Source organism: Pinus tabuliformis, chromosome 3_2 (assembly GCF_031772625.1).
Source record: "Pinus tabuliformis cultivar Carrire ecotype Pingquan chromosome 3_2, CPIR1, whole genome shotgun sequence".
Taxonomy (NCBI): domain Eukaryota; kingdom Viridiplantae; phylum Streptophyta; class Pinopsida; order Pinales; family Pinaceae; genus Pinus; species Pinus tabuliformis.
Genome location: NC_142302.1, coordinates 258,311,739 through 258,337,580, shown reverse-complemented (window position 1 = coordinate 258,337,580; position 25,842 = coordinate 258,311,739). Strand labels below are relative to the sequence as shown.

Sequence of the window (25,842 nt, the reverse complement as noted above, 5' to 3'; positions counted from 1 at the left end):
AAACAGTGATATGCAAAGCAAAAACGATTTAAAACACATTTTTTTTTAACAATCAGTAAATGCTCATAAAAACTCTAGAAGTATAATGAACTGAGCCATTTTATTAATCAATGGAGCAAGTATAATAGTATGGAAGAATGCACATGGGCTTGCCTCAATGGCAAGCATGACAGAACCCAGGTGATGAGACAATGATCTCAAATACTTGAAATGACCACTCCTCTAATGCTCTGTGTTGACCAGAAAATTGCACTGCTGGTTGGAAAGGGACTGCAAGATACTCCATCTCCACTGCTCAGAAAATGCTACAAAATTAGCCCCAAGCTCCTTGACCAAAACCCACAAAAACCCATAAAGGGTTTGGTCTGAATCCAACCTCCCAAATTTGGCCTCCAAGATGCCCTATGCCCTTGAAATTGCTCTAGAATTCGGCCTGCAAGGAATACTAGCAAAATTCTCCACCCAAGCTCCGAAGTTGTAGCAATCTCCTCCACAAATGCTTCCCTTAGCTCCCCTGGCAAAGACCAACCTCAAAGACTGATACTCTACCTCCCACGTGTGCACAAAATGTTGCCTTTACGCTAGCCCAGGAAGTGCAAAAGTCACACTAAAGAGGAGCACTCTCCTCTAGCTCCAAAACTCTCCAAAATGGCAGCAAATCCCCTATGCCTCCTCTTCGGAAATTCTCTCGGCCAAAACTCCTCTATAAGATTCCACAAACAAACTTTGCCTCCCTTCACTATGTCCTTCAGAAATACGCACCACCTGGAGATGAATGCAACTGCTGGAAACCGCTATGAGATCCTCCTCTGGAAGAATGAAGATGAACCTCTCTAGGGTGGCACTTGAAGTCCCCCAAAGAAAGGGTGAGATCTTTGCTTGAAGAACTCTTGCTAAAAAACAAGTGACTTGGCAAAGTAGCTCGAGCAACCAAAAAAAATTTGATATGCCAAAAGATGAATGAAATGAAGAGCGCTGCCTTCCTTATATAGATTTCGTTGAGCACTTTTCCCTCCATTTTCCTTCCATTGTGGGTCCCTCACTTAGCCAACGATTTCCCCTCCATGCAAATCAAACGAGGCAATGCGTAGTCTCCTAGTGTGGGTTTTCGCCACGTATAACTTAACCACATCAACTAAATCACATCAAAATAACTTATGCTAAGTCTAACCTCCTAATAAAATCGAATGGGCCCCATCACCTCCTAAATTGTCCCCAAAATGTAATAATTAATCTTGTTCCAAATTGATTTAGGAAGGGACATGACAATCCTCCCCTTCCAAATGTTGCTCGTCACCAAGCAACTTCAATGCTCGATGCTCAAGTATGTGCTCTCCCTCCCAAGTAGCATCCTCATCTAGCACGCTCTTCCAATGCACTAAGTATTCTATGATGATCCTGCTTCTGCGCTTCATTTCCCTGGTCTCCAAGATGGCCTCTGGTTCTAAAATCAGGGGCCCCTTATCATCAAGTGGAGGAAACTCCATAACTGCTGTAACCTGTTGCCCCAACACCCTCTTGAGGCATGAAACATGAAAGATATTATGGATCCTGCTCCCTGGTGGTAGCTCTAACTCGTAAGCCACCTCTCCAACTCTCTTGATCACCTTGTAAGGCCCAAAAATCTCGGCTAAAGCTTCTTAGTCCCCTTCTACTTCAGTGTGGATTGCCGGTATGGTTGCAATCGAAGGTACTCCAAGTCCTCTTCCTCGAAATGCCTCTCCACCCATTGCCTATCGACATACATCTTCTGCTGATTCTGAGCTGTTTGCAAGTTATCCTTAAGAGCCTTGAGGATATCTTGGCTCTCTAGGATCCAATCTTTGGCCTTTGGGGCCTGGTTGTCTCCAAAAACAATGTCAGCAACAGACAAAGCATCATACCCATATAAAGCACGAGAAGGAGTCATACCAATGGACATGTGATGTGTCATGTTGTAACAATACTCTCCCAAATGCATCCATCGAATCCAAGCCCTCTGTTGCCCTATCACATAGTTGCTGAGATACCCCTCTAACCGTTGGTTCATCCTCTCTGTCTGACCATCGGTCTGTGGATGATAACTGGTGCTTTGGGTGAGCTCGGTGCCAATTAGCCTGAAAGGCTCCTTGCCAAGATTGCCCAATGAATCGGCTATCTCGATCACTAACTATAGTCTTAGGGAGTCTGGGCAGGCGAAAGACCTCCCTAAATAACAACTCTGCCACCTATGAAGCTAAATATCCCGTTGGTATGGCAAAGAACTGTGCAAACTTGGTCAGGTGGTCGACCACCACAAAATTACAATCCTTCCCTTGTACCGAGGGAAGTCTGGTGATGAAGTCCATAGAGATAGTCTCCCATTTCCCCTTAGGGATGGGAAGAGGCTGCAATAATCCTGCTCAATGAGTCAACTCTCCTTTGTTCCTCTGACAAGCTTCACATTCCTGCACATGCCTCAACACGTCTCCTTTGAGGCCCTTCCAGTGAAGCATTCTCTCATTGCCATATATGTCTTCCTGAACCCCTAGTGTCTAGACAAAGTAGAATCATGAGCTACACGAAGGACACGCTCCCTCAACTAGGACCCCGAAACCAAGAATATGCGCGCTTTGTAATATAAACTCATCCATCGCCCTATAACACTCATTTGCATAGCTGCCCTCCAAGATCTCGCGTGCCTGATGATCCTTGGACTACTCTACTAATCGTTGTGCCTTCCAATCATGGCAAATTCTCCTGAGTGAAAGTCCTGTGGGTCTCCTGTACAGTGCATCTGCCACCACATTGTGCTTCCCCTGCACATACTCAATATCAAAATCGTAGGCCTGTACCTTACTAAACGACCTCTGCTGCCTATCATTGAGGCCCTGCTGCCCCATGAAGTGGCGAAGACTGTTGTGATCCGTCTTGACCTGAAATCGGTTCCCCACAAAGTACTATCTATACTTGGCCAATGCATGCATTATGGCCAATGTCTCCTTGTCGTATATGGAATACGACATCTCATGTGGTAGAAGCTTTCGACTCTTAAAAGCAATGGGGTGCCCTCCTTGGGACAACACTGCTCTGATCCCTACACTCGATGTATCGCACTCCAATGTGAAAGGCTGTGTAAAATCAGGAAGTGCCAATATCGAGCAATAACTCATCACCTTCTTGAGGCGATCAAATGCTGTCTAAGCTCCATCTATGCATGCAAAATCCCCCTTCTTCGTCAGATCAGTAAGGGGTGTTGCGAACTGTGAGAAGCCCTTCACGAACTTTCCATAATAATTACAATGCCCAAAAATCCTCTCAGCGCTATCACATTTCGAGGCTCTAGCCAATCCCAAATGGCTTGAATCTTCTCCTTGTGCACCTTGACCCCGTTTGTGCCTATGATGTGCCCCAAGTAGAGCATCTCTGTCAGCCAAAACTCACACTTGGACATCTTGGCGTAGAACTTCTGCTCCTCCAAGATATGCATTACTGTCTCTAGGTGTTGTAGCTGCTCCTCCCATGTCCTGCTGTAGATCAAGATGTCATCAAAGAATACTAGTGCAAACCTCCTCAGTTGGCCTCTGAACACATGGTTCATGTAGGAATGGAATGTGGCCGGTGCATTGGTCAACCCAAAAGGCATGACCAAGAACTCGAAATGCCCATAATGACATCTGAAGGCTATCTTCGGGATGTCCTTCTCCCTCACTCGAATCTGATGATACCTAGACCGCAAATCTATCTTAGAGAAGTACTTGGCTCCTCTAACTTCGTCCATCAACTCATCAATAAGCGGAATGGGATACATGTTCTTCATCGTCTTCTTGTTGAGGCCCCTGTAGTCAATACACATGGGAGTCCCATCCTTCTTCTTCACCAACACAACCGAAGAAGCGAATGGACTAGAACTCGGTATGATGTGGCTACTGCCAATAGCTCCCTGATGGCCCTCTCAATTTCATCCTTATAGGCTTTGGGATGCCTATAGGGTGTAGTAATGACTGCCTGCACGTCAGGCTCCATCTCTATAGTGAAACCCCCAGTCAGGTGGTTGTCCCGACGGTATGCCTGTATGTCTGGATGTGGTGGCTTGGCCTTCCCCCCAGCCTTTGAAATCCTTAGCTCTACTGCCCATGCTATTTCTCCATGCCTCAAGTCAACCTCCATCCTATGGGATGAAACTGTCTGTGGAGGGTACGAATGCATGCCCCGAAGAACCACTTGCTTGCCATCCGGCCTAGTAAACTCCGTCACAAGCTATTTCCAATCGGTGGTAACTTGGCCAAGGGAATACAACCATTGGACACCCAACACCACATTGGTGTCTGATACATCCACCACGAAAAAGTGGTCTGTCATCGAATAGTTCCCCATGGTCACTGTTAGAGCGGGAACATATTGGGTGCACTCAGTAGTCCTGTCTCTTGGTATTAGGACTAAAAACCCCTCAAACTCTGTAGTGGTGATGCCCCTCCTCTGGACCATCTGAGCATCAATAAAATTGTGGGTGGCCCCACTATCTACTAATTGAGACACGCTGCCCCTGCACCGTACCTCTGATCCTTATGGTCAAAAATTTGGGAATCCCGCACAAAGAGGCTAGGACTCCCCTAGCTGGTGCAAAAGATGCTCCCCCATGTGGTGGTGGTGATGGTGGTCCCCTCTCTATTGGATCCTCACTGTCTCCCCCAACAAGCTCCAACCCCACCTCACCCTCTTGATCACTATCTGAGAAGACCTCGATGTAATGATCCTTGCTTCTTGTGCATCGATGGCCTAGTGCTCATGGCTCTCGACATGTAAAACATAACTTCCGCCTTCTGAGGTCCCTCTTTGTCTCATCATCCAACTGTGCCCGCCCTTGGGTTGCTCTCTGCGCTGTGGGCGCTCTAGTGTCACTTCCCTCTTGTGGGTAGGGAGTGCGTGGACGAAAGGGTGCCCGGGTCTTGGGGATGCCCCCCTGCAGATCTCTCGTACAAGTTACTGCCTCCAGAAGAGTATATGGATTACGTGAATTCACCAGTCCCCATAGTGGCTTTGTCAATCCCTCCACAAATGTGTATACTCTCCTGGCATTTGACAGATTTGGCACCATGACTGATACCCTCAGGAACTCTGAAATATAATGCTCCAGATGTCTTGTCTGCCTGAGTTGGGTGAAAGATTATCAAGCTGTTGAGAGGCCTCTAAAGTCTCTCCAAATATAAACTCTCGATGAGTGCTATGCTCCCGGTTTTGCATCTTGATCTTGTCTAGCATCTCCTTCTACCCCTTTGCCAAATCGCTCAAGGCCTTCAAGAGACTATTGAATGCAGTTTCTTCCCTGCTCTTGGGCTCCCTCATATCTTCTACTACCACTACCTTCCCACGATCCTCGGTGTCTGCAGTAATCTCCCACTCCCTCTCCCTACTCTGATACCTTTGCCTCCTGTAAGTAATATTTTGCCAGACCTCCTCACTCATAGGAAAGTTCCCCCACGGCTGAGCAACTCTGATACCACTGTAATGTTCCAAACTTAAATAAACAATGATATGCAAAGTAAAAACGATTTACAACACAATTTTTTTTAACAATCAGTAAATGCTCATAAAAACTCCAGAAGTAGAACTAGCTAAGCCATTTTATTACTCAGTGGAGCAAGTACAATAGTGTGGAAGAATGCACCTAGGCTTGCCTCGATGGCAAGCATGGCAAAACCCAGGTGATGAGACAATGAATTCAAATACTGGAAATGACTGCTCTGATGCTTTGCACATCCCAGAAAACTACATTGCTGGCTGGAAAGGGACTGTATGAAACTCCACCTCGACTGCTCAGAAAATGCTACAAAATGAGCCCCAAGCTCCTTGAGCAAAACCCATAAAGGGTTTGGTCTAAATCCAACCTCCCAAATTCGGCCTCCAAGATGCCCTACGCCCTCCAAACTGTTCAAGAACTCAGCCTGCAAGGAATACTAGCAAAATTCTCCACCCAAGCTCTAGAAATGTAGCAATCTCCTCCAGAAATGCTTCCCTTAGCTCCCTTGCGAAAGACCAGCCTCAAAGACTGATACTCTACCTCCCATGTGTGCACAAAATGCTACCTCTGCACTGGCGTAAGAAGTGTGAAAGTCACACTAAAGAGGAGCACTCTCCTCTAGCTCCAAAACTCTCCAAAATGGTCGCAAAACCCCTATGCCTCCTCTTCGAAAATTCTCCCGACCAAAACTCCTCTGCAAGATGCCACAAACAAACTTAGCCTCCCTTCACTATGTCCTCCAGAAATACGCATCACCTGGAGATGAATGCAACTATTGGAAACCACAATGAAATCCTCCTCCGGAAGAATGAAGATAAACCTCTCTAGGGTGGCACTTGAAGTTCCCCGAATAAAGGGTGAGCTCTTCGCTTGAAGAACTCATACTAAACAACAAGTAACTCAGTTAAGAAGCTCGAGCAACCAAAGAGATTGATATACTAAAAGATGAATGAAATGAGGAGAGCTGCCTTCCTTATATAGATTTAGTGGAGCACTTTTCCCTCCATTTTCCTTCCATCGTGGGTCCTTCACTTAACCAAAAATTTCCCCTCCATGCAAATTGAACTAGGGAATGTGTATTCTCCTAGTGTGGGTGGCCCCCACGTATAACTTAACCACATCAACTAAATCACATCAAAATAACTTATTCTAAGTCTAACCTCCTAATGAAATCGAATAGGCCCCATCACCTCCAAAATTGCCCCCAAAATGTAATAATTATTCTTCTTCCAAATTAATTTAGGAAGGGACATGACACTTCGCATCATTAGTTGTTCTGGTGAAGAAAGAGGATGGGACTCTGTGGATGTGCATTGATTATAGGGCGCTCAACAAGAAGACTTTGAAGAACTGCTACCCCATTTTATGCATTGATGAGTTGATGGATGAGCTTATAGGAGCCAAGTACTTCTCTAAGATCGATTTGCGCTCGGTGTACCACTAGATCAGGGTGAGGGATCAGGACATCACCAAGAGGACTTTCATGTGCGACTGTGGCCGGATGGCAAGTTGTTGGTTCTTCAGCGCATGCATTCATATCCTCCATAGATAGTTTCAGTGCACAGGATGGAGGTTGACTTGAGGCATGGGGACATAGCATGGACAATGGAGCTGAGGATTTCGGAGGTTTGGGGACAGCCCAAGTCACCTCACCTAGACATACAAGCCATCTTAGACAGCTACTTGGTAGTGTTTGGGGACATACCACTAGGGTAGCCACCTGATAGAGGATTTGAGCACACAATTGAGCTAGAGCCTGGGGTGCAGGTAGTTATCACCACTCCTTATAGGCATCCCAAGGCCTACAAGGACGAGATTGAGCATGCCATTAAGGAGTTGCTGGCGTTGGGGCACATTAGGTCGAGCTCTAGTCCCTTCACTTCATCAGTTGTTCTGGTGAAGAAGAAGGATGGGACTTTGCACATGTGCATTGATTATAGGGCGCTCAACAAGAAGACTTTGAAGAATTGCTACCCCATTCTGTGCACTGATGAGTTGATGGATGAGCTTAGAGGAGCCAAGTACTTCTCTAAGATAGATTTGCGCTCGGGGTACCACCAGATCAGGGTGAGGGATTAGGACATCCCCAAGATGACTTTCAGCTGCCACTATGGGCATTTTGAGTTTTTTGTCATGCTTGTTGGGCTGACCAAGGCACCTACCACTTTTCAATCATGCATGAATCATGTATTCCATGGGCAATTGCGGAAGTTTGTATTGGTGTTCTTCGACGATATTTTGATTTACAGCTGGACGTGGGAGGAGCATTTGTAGCACCTGGAGATGGTGTTGCGCATCTTAGAGGAGCAACAATTTTACGCCAAGTTGTCCAAGTGTGAGTTTGGGCTGACAAAGATGCTCTACTTGGGGCACATCATTGGCACAAATGGAGTGAGGGTGCATGAGGAGAAGACCAGGGCCATCTGGCATTGGCTAGAACCCTAGAATGTGACTGAGTTGAGGGGATTTATAAGCATATGCACCTATTATAGGAAGTTCGAAAAGGGCTTCTCACAACTAGCAGCTCCCCTCACAGATCTGGCAAAGAAGGGGGCTTTTGCATGGACAGACAGAGCGCAGTCGGCTTTTGATCGCCTCAAGGAGGTGATGAGTAGATGCCTAATTTTGGCACTCTCAAATTTCACTAAGCCATTCACCTTGGGCTGCGATGCATCAGGTGAGCGGTTTGGCACAATTTTATCTCTGGAGGGACACCCGATTGCTTTTGAGAGCTAGAAGGTCCTTTCGCATGAGAGGTCATATTCTATTTACAACAAGGAGATGTTGGCCATCATGCATGCATTGGCCAAATTTCGGCAGTATCTGGTGGGCAACAGATTTCGGGTGAAGACTGATCACAATAGTCTTCGCCATTTTATGGGGTAGCAAGGCCTCAGTGACAGGCAGCAGAGGTGGGTCAGCAAGGTGTAGGCCTACGAATTTGATATTGAGTATGTCAAGGGCAAACACAATGTGGTAGCAGATGCATTATCCAGGAGGCCCGTGACACTTTCACTCATGAGCATTTGCCATGATTGGAAGGCGCAGTTTTTGGTGGAGTACTCCAAGGATTGGCGGGCATGTGAGATTCTGGAGGGTATTCACGCTGATGAGCGTTACAAGGTGATGGCTGATGTCATATACTACAAGGGGCACATATTTTTGGTGCCAGGTTCATAGTTGAGGGAGAGGATTCTCCATGTAGCTCATGACTCTCCACTATCAGGGCACTAGGGGTTCCAGAAGACATATATGACGGTTAGAGAGCGATTCACATGGAAAGGCCTCAAGGGGGACGCGTTGAGATATGTGCAGGAGTGTGAGGCTTGCCAGAGGAATAAGGGGGAGTTGACCCATCCAACTGGGTTGTTGCAGCCACTTCCCATCCCTGAGGGGAAATGGGAGAGTATCTCCATGGATTTTATCACAGGGCTCACAACGGTGCAGAGAAGAGATTGTATTTATGTGGTGGTGGATTGGTTGACCAAATATGCTCACTTGTTCACCATTCCAACACGGTATTCAACATCGCAGGAGGTCAAGTTGTTCTTTAGGGAGGTCGTTTGCTTGCATGAACTTCCTAAGACCATAGTTAGTGACAAAGATAGTCGGTTCATGGGGGCATTCTGGCAGGAGCTTTTCAGATTAGTGGGCACTGAACTTACCCCTAACACTAGTTAGTAGTCGCAGACAGATGGTCAAACTAAGAGGGTCAACAAATGGTTGGAGGGCTATCTTCGGAACTATGTGACCAGTCAGTAGAGAACATGGATTTGGTGGTTACATTTGGGCGAGTACTACTACAACACCACCCGTCACATGTCCATTGGTATGCCACATTTTCGTGCCTTGTATGGTTATGATGCTTTGTCTTTTGCTGACATTGTTTTTAGAGACAGCTGGGCCCCAAAGGCCAAAGATTGGATCCAAGAGATCCAAGATATCCTCAAGGCTCTCAAAGATAACTTACTGATAGCTCAGAATCAACAGAATATGTATGCGGATAGGCACAAGATTAAGAGGCAATTTGAGGTGGGGGACTTGGTCTTCCTGTGGCTATAGCCATATCGTCAGTCTACATTGAAGCAGAAGGGGGACGAGAAGCTACAACCACGTTTTTGTTAGCCGTACATACTACAAGGTGACTAAGAGAGTTGGGGAGGTGGCCTATGAGTTGGAGCTTCCACTAGGGAGCAAGATTCACAACGTCTTTCATGTCTCATGCCTCAAGAAGGTGTTGGGGCAACAGGTGACAACAACTACAAAGTTGCCTCCACTTGATGATGAGGGGCATCTGGTTCTAGAACCGGAAGCCATTTTGGAGACTAGGGAGAGGAAGCTGAGGAGCAGAACTATCAGGGAGTACTTAGTACGCTGGAGGAGCTTGCCGGATGAGGATGCCACTTGGGAAGGTGAGCACATACTTGAGCATCCAGTGCTGAAGTTGCTTGGGGACAAGCAACATTTGGGAGGGGAGGACTGTAATAGCCCTTCCTAACTTAATTTATCTTAAGTTTATTTCCACAATTTTGGCATTTTTGGTGACCATGGGACCCACAAATTTTTGGAAAAAAACTTAGGAGAAAAGGGGGGACGAAATGTTTCACTAGTGGAGCATGGTGGCCACACGCATGGGGAAAACGCACTTGCGAAGGAAGGATTTTGAATAGACAATGAAAGGGGGTCGAAGAGCTTGTTGGAGGGGCTCACATGGGAAAAGGGAATTCACAAATTATAAATAGGAGAAACTCAACCACATTTGGGTCTTTGCCAATCGAACTTTCTATTGTTGCTGGAGCTGCTTAGCCGGGTCACATTATTGTTCAACACCAAGTTTTCCAAGCGGAGAGCTCACCCTTTCTTTGGGGGACTTCGAGTGCCACCCTAGGGAGGTTAGATCATACCAATTTGGAGAGTTTGGAGGGATTCAGAGCTAAACACACAGTCACTTACTCAACTAGTGGGTGTTCCAGGAGGACGCAGAAGGGGATAATAATTGGCTCATTTCAGTTGTCTTCTAGGTAGTGTTTGCCGAGAGAAATTTGGCATAGATGCTTTAGGGAGAGATCAGCCTAATTGAGGAGTTTTGGGGCAGGAGGTTGCTGATTGAAGGCAGCATGAATTGGTGCATCCAGGACCAGCGTAGAAGCTATTTTCTAGGCACACGTCGGAGTTTGTGAGAAGAGTTTTGGAGTTGGGTTTGGTTGGGAGAAATAAGGAGAACTTTCGGGTAGTGAGGCTTAGCATTTTGGGAGTGATTAGAGGGATTTTTTAGGGAGCTTGTAGGCAGGCCATATTTCCTAGCCGTTGGAAGAGGATGTGGTAATTGGGGCAGAATTTCGGGGGTCAAAACCAAACGAAACCTTTTTTGGGTTTTGGTGGGTTATTTGTAATGAGCCTGGGGCTAATTTTATAGATTTTTCTGAGCATCGGAAGTGGGGTTTCCAACAGTATCTTTCTAGCAAACAGTGCAGTTTTCTGGGGCAGCACAAGGCATCATTGGAGCAACTTGTTCTTTCATCTTGGCTTTCTATTTTATCACCTGGGTCTTGTCAAGTTTTCCATTGAGGCAAGCCTAGGTGCATTCCTTCCACACCATTGTACTCTTGCTCCAATTGTTTAATAGAATGGCTTAGCCAGTTGACATTTCTGGAGTTTTTAAGGGTGTTCACTGAATGTTTTGAAATTTTGTGTTGCATGTATTGTTTTGCTTTGCATATCGTTGTTTTTCCTAATGAGGAACATTACACTTGGTATTGAAGTAACTCAACATCCAAAGTTTATATTCCTCTCTCAGAAGAAGTACATTGGAGATCTGTTGAACATGTTTGGCATGGCTGAGTGCAATCCTTTGACTACTCCAATTGAACAAAACTTAAAGCTCATATTCACTGAAGGAAAAGAATTTTGAGGATGCAATGAAGTATAGACAGTGCGTAGGAAGTCTCAACTACTTGACTACTACCAGACCAAACATTTCATTTGCTTTTGGAATCCTCTCCATGTTTATGCAAAAGCCTTGTGAGGGTCATTGGTATGCTTCAAAAAGAGTTCTAAAGTACTTGAAGGGAACTCAAGACTTTGGACTTAAGTATACATAGGTGGGCGACATCAGCTTGATTGGATATTTTGATTCAGACTTCAATGGAGATAAAGAAACTGGGGCATCTACTTCTGGTTATGTTATGAGTCTTGGATCAGGAGCCGTCTCCTGGAGATCAAGCAAATAGTCAGTTCTGGCATATTCCACAACAGAGGCAAAATATGTGGCAGCAGTTGAAGCAACGAAGGAAATTATGTGGCTCAGGAAAATTCTAGAAGATTTGTAGAAGAAACAAGTGCATTCAATTCCTCTTTTGATTGACAACATTTCTGCAATAAAGTTGGCCAAAAACCGAAAGTTCCATGATCGAACGAAGCACATCAATACAAAATACCATCTGATTCAACATCATGTTGAGGTGAAGATAATCCACCTATGCCATTGTTCCCCAAATGAGCAGATTGCAAACATCTTCACCAAAGCACTTGGAAGAGAAAAGTTTGAAAGATTCAAAATGATGCTTGGACTCACCAACATCCCTTCAGATTAAGGGGGGAATGTTGACACCTAATCCGAAAGGATTATTGTAAATATTGTTAGTTATGCATTTGAGCAAACCAAGAGACCTTGGAATTGGAATCCCAAGAGTCTCTCCACTCATGTATAAATTCATGATATGGCTAATGCAATAAACAATTCAATTCGTGGAGTTACCTCGTGGCCTGGCACATTTTATGCCATTCATATACTATCCAGATTTCAATTCCTATTCTATACACAGCATAAAAAATCTCACATTGTATTTTGTCTTGGGTTCCCCTGAATTAACGTTTATGCAAGGTCGACTTTGGCAACCATTGATTTTTATATAAACTATTCTTCTCACCTAAGATTGTGGAAGTTCCTTTGTATTTCATTCTTAATTGGTAGTGTTGACCTCTACCGGTCAACTACCCATGCAGTACACCCCCTCTTTTCTTGGCAGAAAGGGGCAGCACTTGATCAGCGTGTCCGTGCCATCCAGCAGTCATCAGCAGCTTGATCAATCTAATTGTAAACCCAGTCTGCATGTATGAATTGTAAATAATCTTAGCAGACATGAGTCGTGTATGTGTATTGCCTAGGTGGACCTAACTTTCTAGTGGTAATCTATGTCCCGGAAGGTTTTTCGTCTCACCGATCCATGGATCGGCAGAGTTTTCCTTCAAACCTGACCCCAAAGCCGGGATGGATTTTGTCATTAGAACTTTAGGAGAATCCTAGTGTGTTGATCTGCTAGATTATAGTTGTGTCGCAGAACTGGGTGTTTTGTGAGGGTCTGTATTAAGTGGGTTTGTCCCCTTGAGATGTAAATTGTAAAAAGTCATCATGAAATGTGTCTTGAGGGTTGAAAATGTTTTAAATCCCCTCGTGAGTCCTAAGTCCTAGGTCCTAGGTGATGTTTCCAAAGGCTTAGTTCGATAATCCATTTAAAAAATGAAATAAAATAATAAAATAAATAAAAATTAAGAAATTTAAAAAAAAAATAATAATAATAATAAATAATTAAAAATTTTAAAATTTTAAAAATGAAATAAATAAAAAATAATAAAAAATTTAAAAATTTAAAAAATAAAATAAAAAAAAAAAAAAAATAAATAATAATAAAAAAAATTTAAAAATTTAAAAATTTAAAAAATAAAATAAAATAATATTTTAAGTGAATAAATCGACGGATGAGATCAAGAGATGTCTTGATCCTCATCAACGGTCGAGATCATTTCTACATGGATCATTCGAACTAGCCGTTGGGATCATTTCCTTTATATAGGGTCTTAAGTGGCCATTTCAGATTAATTAGATCTGTGAGTCTGATACTGAAGAAGCTCTCTTGTAAATCTATTTCTGGTTAATAAAAGAAGACTTTGGGGTCCATATCTTGCTGGTGTTACTCTCTTGAAATGCTGTGAGATTGTTTAATTTTCTGCATATGTTATTTTCAGCCATTAATAATAGCTTTTTGTAGAGTATTGTGAGCACAGGTATCTTGTTCACTTGCTAGGGTTTGAGTGTTGTTAGGGTTTCTGAAGTAATGGCAGGTATCTCCATTACCGTTTGAGATCTAGCAGCATTTTTGCCCTCTTTACTGATGGTTGTCTTGAGCTGTGCAGAAAGCATTTTCTGAAGGAATTTTGTGGGCGTTCGGGGAAGTTCTCGGCTGAACCAGCCAACTCCCGCAAGCATTTTTCGCTGAGCCCAGTTGGATTTGATCCTGGGTCTATCATTCGGTTTATTTTTTTTAATTTGCATGGGAGGTTTTCTGAAGTTCTTCAAAGTGAAAACCTAAAATTTCTGTTCTTTAAGATATTTTCGTGTTTATTGCTGAATCTGGCTGTTAAGGGGCCAAATTTGTAAATTAATTAGCTGTCTTAGGGTTTCAAATTTTTTGCTTTATGCAGATCTTTTATTAGGGTTTGTTTTCTTTTGTTTTTTGCAGGTATAGGGTTTTGTTTCTTTGAAATTGCAGGCTCCTCATCAAAACTGCCAAGCTTTGGACAAATTCTAAGATCTTTTTCACACGCTGTCTCCTTCTGAGCCATATCCTGTCCCTTTGCTGCGATTTTCTGTCTTCACTCAGAATTTCGCTTGGCTTATATGCGTCAGGCGAGCAGTGGCTTCAGCGTGGGCAGAACCATCTATTCACATTCACGCACATCAGACACATATCATAACTGTTTATCACATTTGACTGCGCTTAAGGCAAGCGTGACTGCGTTTCACTGTTTGAATCTCCGGGCTCATCATTTCACACAAAGGCTCAGTACTCAGCTCCAACTGCCGTCCACATTTCTGTCAATCTGATTTTTTACAGCTGCCCTCACTGCTGCATCGTGGCCACCATCCGTTCGAAATCTTCATTCAGCAAAATCGTTTCTCCATATACACACCCTCTCACGTCCAACAAACTTCACGATTCTCTTTTGGGGCCTCTGACTTGCACAAACCCTGTCAAAATTCGACCAGCGACTGCATAATTTTTTTTGATTGTCATTGATCCATCAGTTCCTTTTTTTTTACTGCGTCCGAATGCATGGTTCTGTCAACGTAAATACGCCACCCTCCCACCTGCGTTTCCATTTCGAGTTGGCTTTGCGGCTAAGGTATTTCTCGTGGGCTGATACGTCCTTCCTCTGGTCACGATTGCGAGTTTTCCCTTCTGCATTCGATCCCATTCACCGACCTTTCTCATCACAGCAATCTGCTTTCACATCGATGCCCATTTCTACGATTCATGTTTTCGTTCCGGGCCAGGTTTGTCAGATTTAAGGTAAATCACGATCAGCGAATAGGCGTTTTGCGGTTCTGCGTGGTTACGTAAGTTTAGTTTAGGGTTTCATTGTAATTACGTTTTTATTTTCTTTTAGATTGTAAATCGTATTTCTTTTGAGACTTTGGTTTAAATAAAAAATATACATATACAAAAGGATCAGTAGCGTAGGTTTAAAGTTTTATTTATATGGTTAGACTTCATATAAATTAAAAAATAACAAAAAATATTTATGTTTTAGACTTTAGATTTTAGATTTATCTAGAGTTCAGAATTAGGTTATCTTTTAGTTTTAGATTTTAATATTTAGTTTTTTTTAGATTTTAATTAGATTTCATTATTTTTTTGAAAAATAAAAAATTTTAAAAAGATTTTAAAAAAAATTTGAAAAAATATTAAAATTTTGTCGAAAATTAGTTTTGCTAGTTTCAGTGGTTTTTCATGTTATATCTTTCATGCTGAGATCTGAATTTTTTCAAGTCGAGATGCGAATATGATATCTAGTTAATGGTTTATGATTCCCGTGGTGGTTCAAAGCATTTATCTTTTCAAAATTCTCAATTGCTGGATATCGTTTTGGTCATTCTAAGAGCAGTGTGATTTAGCTGATGATAGATGATTGTTGTTCATGGTCCATATTTTTATATCATTTGACAAGTAATCGTTTTAACCACAATCTCTCAAGGCACTGGTCTGCTAAATTAATCAAATCCATCTAGTGCTTTTCATATCGTGTCTCGTGTCTCCCAACCAACTGGTCGACAGTTGGTCTCATCATCTCACAGGGACTACCCCCCTTAGCCGCGGGAGACAAGCTTAAACGGAGGGATCGGGGATCAGAGTGACAGCCCCCGGTCTGAGCGTTGTCGTGCCAATCCGCGCGACAACATTTTTTGGCGCCGTTGCCGGGGAATAGAGTTTTTCTGTCCTTGGTTTTTCAACATCTTTTCATCATTCATCGTTCATCTGCCTATCATTCGTTTGAGCAGGCAACGCCAACATTTTTTGGTTGCCGGGGATACTTTTTCTCGGTGTTTCAAACGACAAATCATTTTTCTCATTTCTTATCTCTTCATCTGGCCCGGCAACGCCAACATTTTTTGGCGCCGTTGTCGGGGATAGAGTTTTTCTGTTCCTGGAAGTTTCATCGACATTCATCTTCTCATATTTCTCATCTCTCATTTTGAGCTGGCAAATTCAACCTTTTGGGTTATCATTTGGATCTTTTATTGCCTTATTTTTTGCCATATCAGTAGCATCTCTTGGGTTTGTTTCTTGTTTGGGTGGCGACTCCATTTTTCCCAGACAAGAAGCCTCCTGCATATCTGTTTGTTGATTACTTCTTGGATCTTAGAATCAGATTTATTGTTCAAGTGGCGACTCCACTTCTTTCATCTCTTGATTTTCTTGAGCAGAGATCTAGTTCTATCATTCATCTAATCCCTTATCATTCATCATGGATTATTCATTTAAGCCATGTCGTTTTACTGATAATCTCCATGATCTTCCAAAAGATGCCATTCCTAAGTTACCTATTTTCTCGGGTGGTGATCCAATCGCTGTTAGAAGGCATCTAGTCTTGTTTACTCGCATCATGATCATATACTGTAGATCCCCTCAGTTTAATCATGAAGATATCAAAATGCGTCTATTTGTCCTTTCTTTAGAAGATAATGCTTTGAATTGGTTTAACAATTTTCCAAAGGAATCTTTCACTTCTTTAGAAGACATTGTCAATGCTTTTAAAAATAGATATGGTTATCCAAACAGCTTGCCTTCTACCTCTAAAATTGTGCAACAGAATGAAAGTAATTTGATAAGAGGTCCAGCTGAAAGATCCCAAGACGATTCATCATGTCAGAATGTGTCATCCACCGGAAATATTGCAGATCAAGTTCATGATAGTGAAAAATCAGGGACAAATGACAATGAAAGGGAAGAGCAAAAGCAAATTTTACGAGATCTAATGATGCTGGTAAGAAATATGGAAATCAATCAAACTAATTATGTCAATGATGTGAAAACTTTATGCACCCACCTGGAAAAACGTAATAGGGAGATTGAGGTCACGCAAAATCAGCATGCTAAAGAAATTGAGGCCATGAAAACTAAATATGAAACAGAAATTGGAAGCATGCATAGCAAGATGTCAGTCTTAGAGGAAAATATGGTGACCATGAAAGCTGATCATGATAGAGAAATTGACTCTATGCAAAACAAGTTATTAACTATGGAAGAGGAAATGACTATCATGACGTTCAATCATAATAATCAAGTGGCTGACATGCAAGCGAATTATAAAGAAGAGATAAATTCCATACAGCATTGCTTGATGAACATAAAGGAAGGAAATGTTAAAGTAATAAAAGATATGCAAGAACACCATGCCAGACAAATTAGCGCTATAAAGGTTGAGCACTCTAGTCAGATGGATGCCATTAGAATACAGGTTCAAAGGTTTCAGCAATTGGAAGATGAAAGAAACCAGGTAACATCAATTGATCAGGAGCCTTCTCATTTGTTGCAACAAGTTCCATCTTATTATGAGGAGGTCATTGATTCGATTGAAAGATGGTTAATTGAGGGTGATCCGGATATATTTAAGAATGATAAAGATCAGATGCAAGATGAAGAAAGACTTAGCATGCATATCTTACACACTTCACCTGATAGTTTCGAAACAGAAAGTTCCAGGTCATCAGTAATTCGACCTACCAGAAAGAAAAAACGTAAGAGAAAGAAAATAAGAAGAAGATTTGATGCATCAGACGGCCGTGAGCAGCTTGATTTTCGGATAGGAAAAAGTCCTACCATATGCAAAATTGGACATGGCACATCCGACAAGCAGCCGACAGATTTTCCTGAAAGCAGGCAAATGCTCAGTATGCACTTTATTGAACACGTGATGCCATGGGGCATCTTTTGTATCGTATTTCTATCCCTACACCTTGTCTTTTCAGCATTTCATTTCTGTTTTTAGGATTAGATTTACTTTTCATGTTGTTAGTTAGTCAATAAATGAAGAGCTTTTATCTTTCCTGTGCTTAATGAATATGATGATTTTGGAATGGACGCTACTTATTTTTATCTGTGTGTTGTATGGGTGCAGATTCTGGATTCTCACATTCCTACAGTGCAGCAACGTGTCCCCAAGTAGAGCCAGATGTTGACCTCTACCGGTCAACTACCCATGCAGTACACCCCCTCTTTTCTTGGCAAAAAGGGGCAGCACTTGATCAGCGTGTCCGTGCCATCCAGCAGTCATCAGCAGCTTGATCAATCTAATTGTAAACCCAATCTGCATGTATGAATTGTAAATAATCTTAGCAGACATGAGTCGTGTATGTGTATTGCCTAGGTGGACCTAACTTTCTAGTGGTAATCTACGTCCCGGAAGGTTTTTCGTCTCACCGATCCATGGATCGGCAGAGTTTTCCTTCAAACCTGACCCCAAAGCCGGGATGGATTTTGTCATTAGAACTTTAGGAGAATCCTAGTGTGTTGATCTGCTAGATTATAGTTGTGTCGCAGAACTGGGTGTTTTGTGAGGGTCTGTATTAAGTGGGTTTGTCCCCTTGAGATGTAAATTGTAAAAAGTCATCATGAAATGTGTCTTGAGGGTTGAAAATGTCTTAAATCCCCTCGTGAGTCCTAAGTCCTAGGTCCTAGGTGATGTTTCCAAAGGCTTAGTTCGAGGATCCATTTAAAAAATGAAATAAAATAATAAAATAAATAAAAATTAAGAAATTTAAAAATTAAAAAAAATAATAATAATAATAATTAAAAATTTAAAAAATGAAATAAATAAAAAATAATAAAAAATTTAAAAAAAAATAAATAAAAAATAATAAAAAAAAAATTTAAAATTTAAAAATTTAAAAAATAAAATAAAATAATATTTTAAGTGAATAAATCGACGGATGAGATCAAGAGATGTCTTGATCCTCATCAACGGTCGAGATCATTTCTACATGGATCATTCGAACTAGCCGTTGGGATCATTTCCTTTATATAGGGTCTTAAGTGGTCATTTCAAATTAATTAGATCTGTGAGTCTGATACTGAAGAAGCTCTCTTGTAAATCTATTTCTGGTTAATAAAAGAAGACTTTGGGGTCCATATCTTACTGGTGTTACTCTCTTGAAATGCTGTGAGATTGTTTAATTTTCTGCATATGTTATTTTCAGCCATTAATAATAGCTTTTTGTAGAGTATTGTGAGCACAGGTATCTTGTTCACTTGCTAGGGTTTGAGTGCTGTTAGGGTTTCTGAAGTAATGGCAGGTATCTCCATTACTGTTTGAGATCTAGCAGCATTTTTGCCCTCTTTACTGATGGTTGTCTTGAGCTTGTGCAGAAAGCATTTTCTGAAGGAATTTTGTGGGCGTTCGGGGAAGTTCTCGGCTGAACCAGCCAACTCCCGCAAGCATTTTTCGCTGAGCCCAGTTGGATTTGATCCTGGGTCTATCATTCAGTTTATTTTTTTTAATTTGCATGGGAGATTTTCTGAAGTTCTTCACAGTGAAAACCTAAAATTTCTGTTCTTTAAGATATTTTCGTGTTTATTGCTGAATCTTGCTGTTAAGGGGCCAAATTTGTAAATTAATCAGCTGTCTTAGGGTTTCAAATTTTTTGCTTTAAGCAGATCTTTTATTAGGGTTTGTTTTCTTTTGTTTTTTTGCAGGTATAGGGTTTTGTTTCTTTGAAATTGCAGGCTCCTCATCAAAACTGCCAAGCTTTGGACAAATTCTAAGATCTTTTTCACACGCCGTCTCCTTCTGAGCCATATCCTGTCCCTTTGCTGCGATTTTCTATCTTCACTCAGAATTTCGCTTGGCTTATATGCGTCAGGCGAGCAGTGGCTTCAGCGTGGGCAGAACCATCTATTCACATTCACGCACATCAGACACATATTATAACTGTTTATCACATTTGACTGCGCTTAAGGCAAGCGTGACTACGTTTCACTGTTTGAATCTCCGGGCTCATCATTTCACACAAAGGCTCAGTACTCAGCTCCAACTGCCGTCCACATTTCTGTCAATCTGATTTTTTACAGCTGCCCTCACTGCTGCATCGTGGCCACCATCCATTCGAAATCTTCATTCAGCAAAATCGTTTCTCCATACGCACACCCTCTCACGTCCAACAAACTTCACGATTCTCTTTTGGGGCCTCTGACTTGCGCAAACCCTGTCAAAATTCGACCAGCGACTGCATAATTTTTTTTGATTGTCATTGATCCATCAGTTCCTTTTTTTTTACTGCGTCCGAATGCATGGTTCTGTCAGCGTAAATACGCCACCCTCCCACCTGCGTTTCCATTTCGAGTTGGCTTTGCAGCTAAGGTATTTCTCGTGGGCTGATACGTCTTTCCTCTGGTCACGATTGCGAGTTTTCCCTTCTGCATTCGATCCCATTCACCGACCTTTCTCATCACAGCAATCTGCTTTCACATCGATGCCCATTTCTACGATTCATGTTTTCGTTCCGGGCCAGGTTTGTCAGATTTAAGGTAAATCACGATCAGCGAATAGGCGTTTTGCGGTTCTGCGTGGTTACGTAAGTTTAGTTTAGGGTTTCATTGTAATTACGTTTTTATTTTCTTTTAGATTGTAGATCGTATTTCTTTTGAGACTTTGGTTTAAATAAAAATATACATATACAAAAGGATCAGTAGCGTAGGTTTAAAGTTTTATTTTTTTTTGTATATATATGGTTAGACTTCATATAAATTAAAAAATAACAAAAAATATTTATGTTTTAGACTTTAGATTTTAGATTTATCTAGAGTTCAAAATTAGGTTATCTTTTAGTTTTAGATTTTAATATTTAGTTTTTTTTAGATTTTAATTAGATTTCATTATTTTTTTGAAAAATTAAAAATTAAAAAAAGATTTTAAAAAAATTTTGAAAAAATATTAAAATTTTGTCGAAAATTAGTTTTGCCAGTTTCAGTGGTTTTTCATGTTATATCTTTCATGCTGAGATCTGAATTTTTTCAAGTCGAGATGCGAATATGATATCTAGTTAATGGTTTATGATTCCCGTGGTGGTTCAAAGCATTTATCTTTTCAAAATTCTCAATTGCTGGATATCGTTTTGGTCATTCTAAGAGCAATGTGATTTAGCTGATGATAGATGATTGTTGTTCATGGTCCATATTTTTATATCATTTGACAAGTAATCGTTTTAACCACAATCTCTCAAGGCACTGGTCTGCTAAATTAATCAAATCCATCTAGTGCTTTTCATATCGTGTCTCGTGTCTCCCAACCAACTGGTCGACAGTTGGTCTCATCATCTCACAGGGACTACCCCCCATAGCCGCGGGAGACAGGCTTAAACGGAGGGATCGGGGATCAGAGTGACAGCCCCCAGTCTGAGTGTTGTCGTGCCAATCCGCGCGACAACAGGTAGCTGATATCTTCTTCTGTGAAGAGCTCCCTGAGGACAACGTGATCACTGTTTTAGAGTAACTGCCTTTGATATTGACAGGAGATATTATGATTTATCCATAATATTTATCCCAAAAATATGTATATGACATAGGTAGCTATGTCTTTCTTGCTTCAGGACATTCAACTTGGTATAGTTTTATCAGAAAATAGATCCTCTCTGTTTGAAGTCAAGGATAGCGAAATGTTTGTCAGTATCTTTGCGCTGTCAGAGTTGTATTAACCCCTTATTGTTACGTGAAATGAAACATGGGTATATGAGGCAGTGGAGGTTTGCATATGTGGTGAGATTGTATCATACAGTCTAGATATACCCACTGTCTTCAGATGTAGTGATAAAATAAGAAAACACATAAATTCTTCAGACTTGAGTAAAAACTACTGATATTATCTTTGATAATGCAGGAAATCACAGAGGGCAGGGGTGTTGATATTGCTGTGGAAGCATTAGGAAAACCAGAGACTTTTATGCAGACTGTGCTCAGTGTAAGGGATGGTGGAAAAGCTGTCATGATTGGGCTCGCTGCTTCTGGTGTTAAAGCAGAAATTGACATAACCCGCCTTGTTCGCCGTCAGGTGTGTCTTTATTACCTTGTTATAGTACTTGCTAAAAAACAGAATTTGCAGTTAAGATTTGTAAGAGACTGAGTTTTATAAAATTGCTTGGTAAATAATCTACTAAAAAAGTTTCCAAAAAGTCTAATAAATCAAAGTTGATGATTTCCCAGGCTAAGTCTTATAATTCATTTGGGGTGCTCTTTGTAAATTTAAATATGTCTAGTTAAATACCTAAAATAGTATGTTTTGTCCCTAGAAGCTATTGTGTCATGAATGATTGATGAGTACAAAAGGAAATTCATTTGTCTTGTGAATATTACTTGACAATGGAGGGTATTGGAGCTGTTCATATATTTAAGATGGTCAGGCTGATTTCAATTCATAGCCTAACATTTTCTCCCAATTAAGCAAGGGCCAGTTACATGCAAATAAGTTCTCTTTCTATAGTATTATTTGTTTGAACAATAAATTGTTGAATTGTTCATATACAATCAGCCTCTTACCAAAGGAATACACTCCCACTTACAGGTGAAAATATCCCATTGTCTCTGCAGAATTTCCTACTTTGCTTTCTAGAAAAGGCATCTTATATTATGTTTTTGAACAACAAAGAATACATCAAGTCATTTACATCTTCATGCAAGATTGTAATTGAGGACATCCAGGATATCTTCGTTGGCCCCAAACCTCAAGAGGGTCCACTTCCCTATGGAAAGTGCTAATTCTGGCTTAAATCTGGGCTGCCACCTCTGCTCCAAATCGGTGTTACATATACGATGTCGGCAAATATATCTGTTTTTTAAACTGTAATTGTAAATATTGTATTAATAAAATCTGTGCCTGAATACACAGCAGTACATCAGTGGAACAAAAAGTTCAGTATGCTTGCATCCAGCTGTTCAAAATGCCTGATGCCATAACATAGTTTGAACAGAACCACTAAACTATAGGTTCTAATAGAAAAAAATTGACAATAAGGTCCTAGTATTAGATAAAATTGGACTTCCATGTATGTCATGATTTACATCAATGGACAAGTAGCCCTGGAAAAATGGCAGAAAACCATAAAAGCCCCACCTTTGTTGATGATTTTTGAGGAGGAACATCAATGGGTTTACTCCTAAAATCATTATCATTGGATGCTCCTCGTCATGCCGATTCTAATGGTATTGGCACGCCACGAGGCTCCTCATGATTTGGGAGATATGAGTGATCAAAGATTGGTGCCCCACTTTGTGGTCAAAATTCCCAACAAAAGGATGATGTGGTAGCTCATCATTAAACATTCTTTTAACTCATGGGCATGAAAGAATTTTCATGATTATTATTGAATTGTTATGATTATTGAAGGATTTACATGAAGTGTTATTACATGGAATTGGTCCAAAATTAAATCAATTTGTGGATCAAAGTTTTTGGCTCCACAGCAAAACTGAAATTTCAAATTGAAATCTTTTTGCTTCCCTCTAATATGCACAAGTTGGCTTCAACCAAAGCACTTCCTCCATCACTATAAAAGGAGGTTCAACTTCTCATCAAGGACATGCACTAGAATACAAATTTTCTCTGATTTATCTCTGTGGCCTTTGGGTAGTCTCGCACATCCTTTGAAGGCAGTTGAAGGAAGCTCATTGTTTCTGAGGGTTTCATGGAGTTTTTTAGGCACTTTGATAGTGTTAAGGCAATGTTTTTTTTTTGAGCTCAAATACGTCCATTAAGGGATTGCTTGATGTGATCGAGCATGTGCCTGCCCCTCTTTTACTGTGCACAAAGTAGCTGGTGATTCTGGAGTGTTCTGGTGTATGGAGTAATCGAGCCCTAAATTCATTGGTAACCCTTGCTTTGTTAAGCTCTCTTGAGCATTACACTGTGCAAGAAATAGACTGTACGTGCAGCAGATTATCTTGGAGGTCAGCTTTTCATGTCAGTTATTTTGGTTGTATGTGCATGTAACCCCAGTTATCAATTATAATAAAAGCTGAGAATTTTCTTGTTCATTGTGTTATTGGATTACAGTGCTCTATTTGTTTTATTTTACATGGCAATATTCTGTTAATAGAATGTTGATTTTACGGTTAAATTTTGGGTTGAGTAAATTTTTGCAAATTTAGTAAAACATCCCATTTGGGACATTTGTCTTGTGCCATGGTACAAGGGTAACTATAATAGGGGAAGCCCACACCTGGTATATGAGCACAGGAGGGAGCAATCGTGGTACATAAGTTACCCTGACCTTTGTTTTTTCCATCCCTCTCCATATGCCTTTTGCCTTTGATTGATTTTTCTTCATAACTGCTCGGGGCTCCAGGGGATGAGAGCATGATGTGTAGGATATAACAGTAGGTACCTCCTTTTAAGGTGGGGCATTTCATTGCCCACCAGGGGCTAGGACAATCATGGGTTCCTTAATATGGAGGGGGCTCATCTAGGGCCCATAGAAACCAGTGCGATGGCCATAAATAAGGGGTATAGCTCATGTTTGTCTTTTGCCCATGTGCTAAATTTGTATGTCCCGACCATCTTTTGCATTTTGTCATACGTTTCCTATTGAGAGTGGCTAAATTATGCTTTTTCTTTTCTTTTTAGCTGCATCAAATTCCAAGGCATCATTCAAGGCTCGACCTAGAGTGTGGACAAGGGTAGGGGGAGGCTAACCCTGTGTGGACCCAATGACACATGTGGACCTGGATGAGAAAAGTCATGAGTGGGGTTAAAATCAGCGGAGGGGAGTGATGTATCTAGTGTCGGGAAACAAGACCACACTACTAAAATTGGGATTTCCCCTGTGGTGCCAGCCCTAAAGCTAGTGGCCAATAAAGGAGATCCCACATGACCAAGATACATGACTAACTACCAAATCAGGCATAGGAGCAAAGAGTACAGACCTAGCTCACTCTTTCTGCCAAATACCCTCACCAATCCTTGCCCAAAAGTGTCCATGATAAGTAAGCAAAATCACTCAACTACACCAATGAAAACCATACCTTCGGGGTTGTGAGGCCCATCTTCAAACATACGATCATAACAGATGGGCGAGAGACCACATGGATGGCTTAGGTGGCATAGATAATGGCACATTGAGCTCTCCGTTGGTTGCAAGGGCCTTTGGGCTGACGGTTGACGACCATCTAGGAGAAAATTTTCTCCTATGCATACTACCCACGGGTGGTGGGTAACATCTAGCTTCAACTAGGCCATGATCTCACAGAAGAGTGTACGAACATCATCGAGCAAGAGGTCATGAGAACACCAACAATTTCTTGGGACCGCAGACTTGTTACCTGCACATATTAACGACCAAGCACATGGGGAAACCCTTTTGTTTGGGTGTCTTATGATCACCCATGCTTAGTATTAGGCCATAAAATCAACAAGAAGATAAATTTATGTGACTTTAATCTAAATGCATCTAGTCTGTCATGATAATATCATATGATGTTAGTTCTAATGAGAAAATTAGCATGCAATGCATCCTACCTAACATGCATATTATATCGTACAAGTACTAAGTGTAATCATAGAGCCAATGCAACCAGGACATCACTAGATCAATATAAAAACATTTTGCCCAATGATTACTTATGTAGCAAATCTAAGAGCAAGGATAAAAATAATCATATGGAGGGTCACCAAGGCGGGAGGTGGGAAAATAGAATGCCCATGCATGGAGGATCACAGAAAAAGAGGGAACAAAGGGATGTAATCTACTCCACGAGATCCTCTCCTCTAACCAAAAGATAGAGATGTCAACAATCAAGCTCATAAACTTTTGATGGATGGCAATCTCTGGCATATCACTTCCATCATAGTCCTAATCATTTATGCCATGCTTTATGGCCACCATAGAGTAATGACTAGTAGGAAAGGGAGACTGATGAAATTGGCAACTAGGGCCAAACTCCATGTGGATCACCTTATTTATGGCTTCTGATATTTTTCCTAGATTCCTCTCATCGAGAGGTGTAGGATTGATCTAAAGATCATCTGATTCCGATAAG

At 41.4% G+C, this 25,842-nt stretch overlaps 1 protein-coding gene across 1 annotated transcript in view; it reads left to right on the top strand.

Moving 5' to 3' along the window:
• Window positions 1-25,842, top strand: part of LOC149180653 (uncharacterized) — a 435,407-nt gene that overhangs the window by 347,041 nt on the left and 62,524 nt on the right. Inside the window, exon 7 of the mRNA XM_089413943.1 lies at window positions 21,692-21,862. Within this exon, the coding sequence (XP_089270069.1) occupies window positions 21,692-21,862 (171 nt within the window). The remainder of the gene's footprint in view (window positions 1-21,691; window positions 21,863-25,842) is intronic.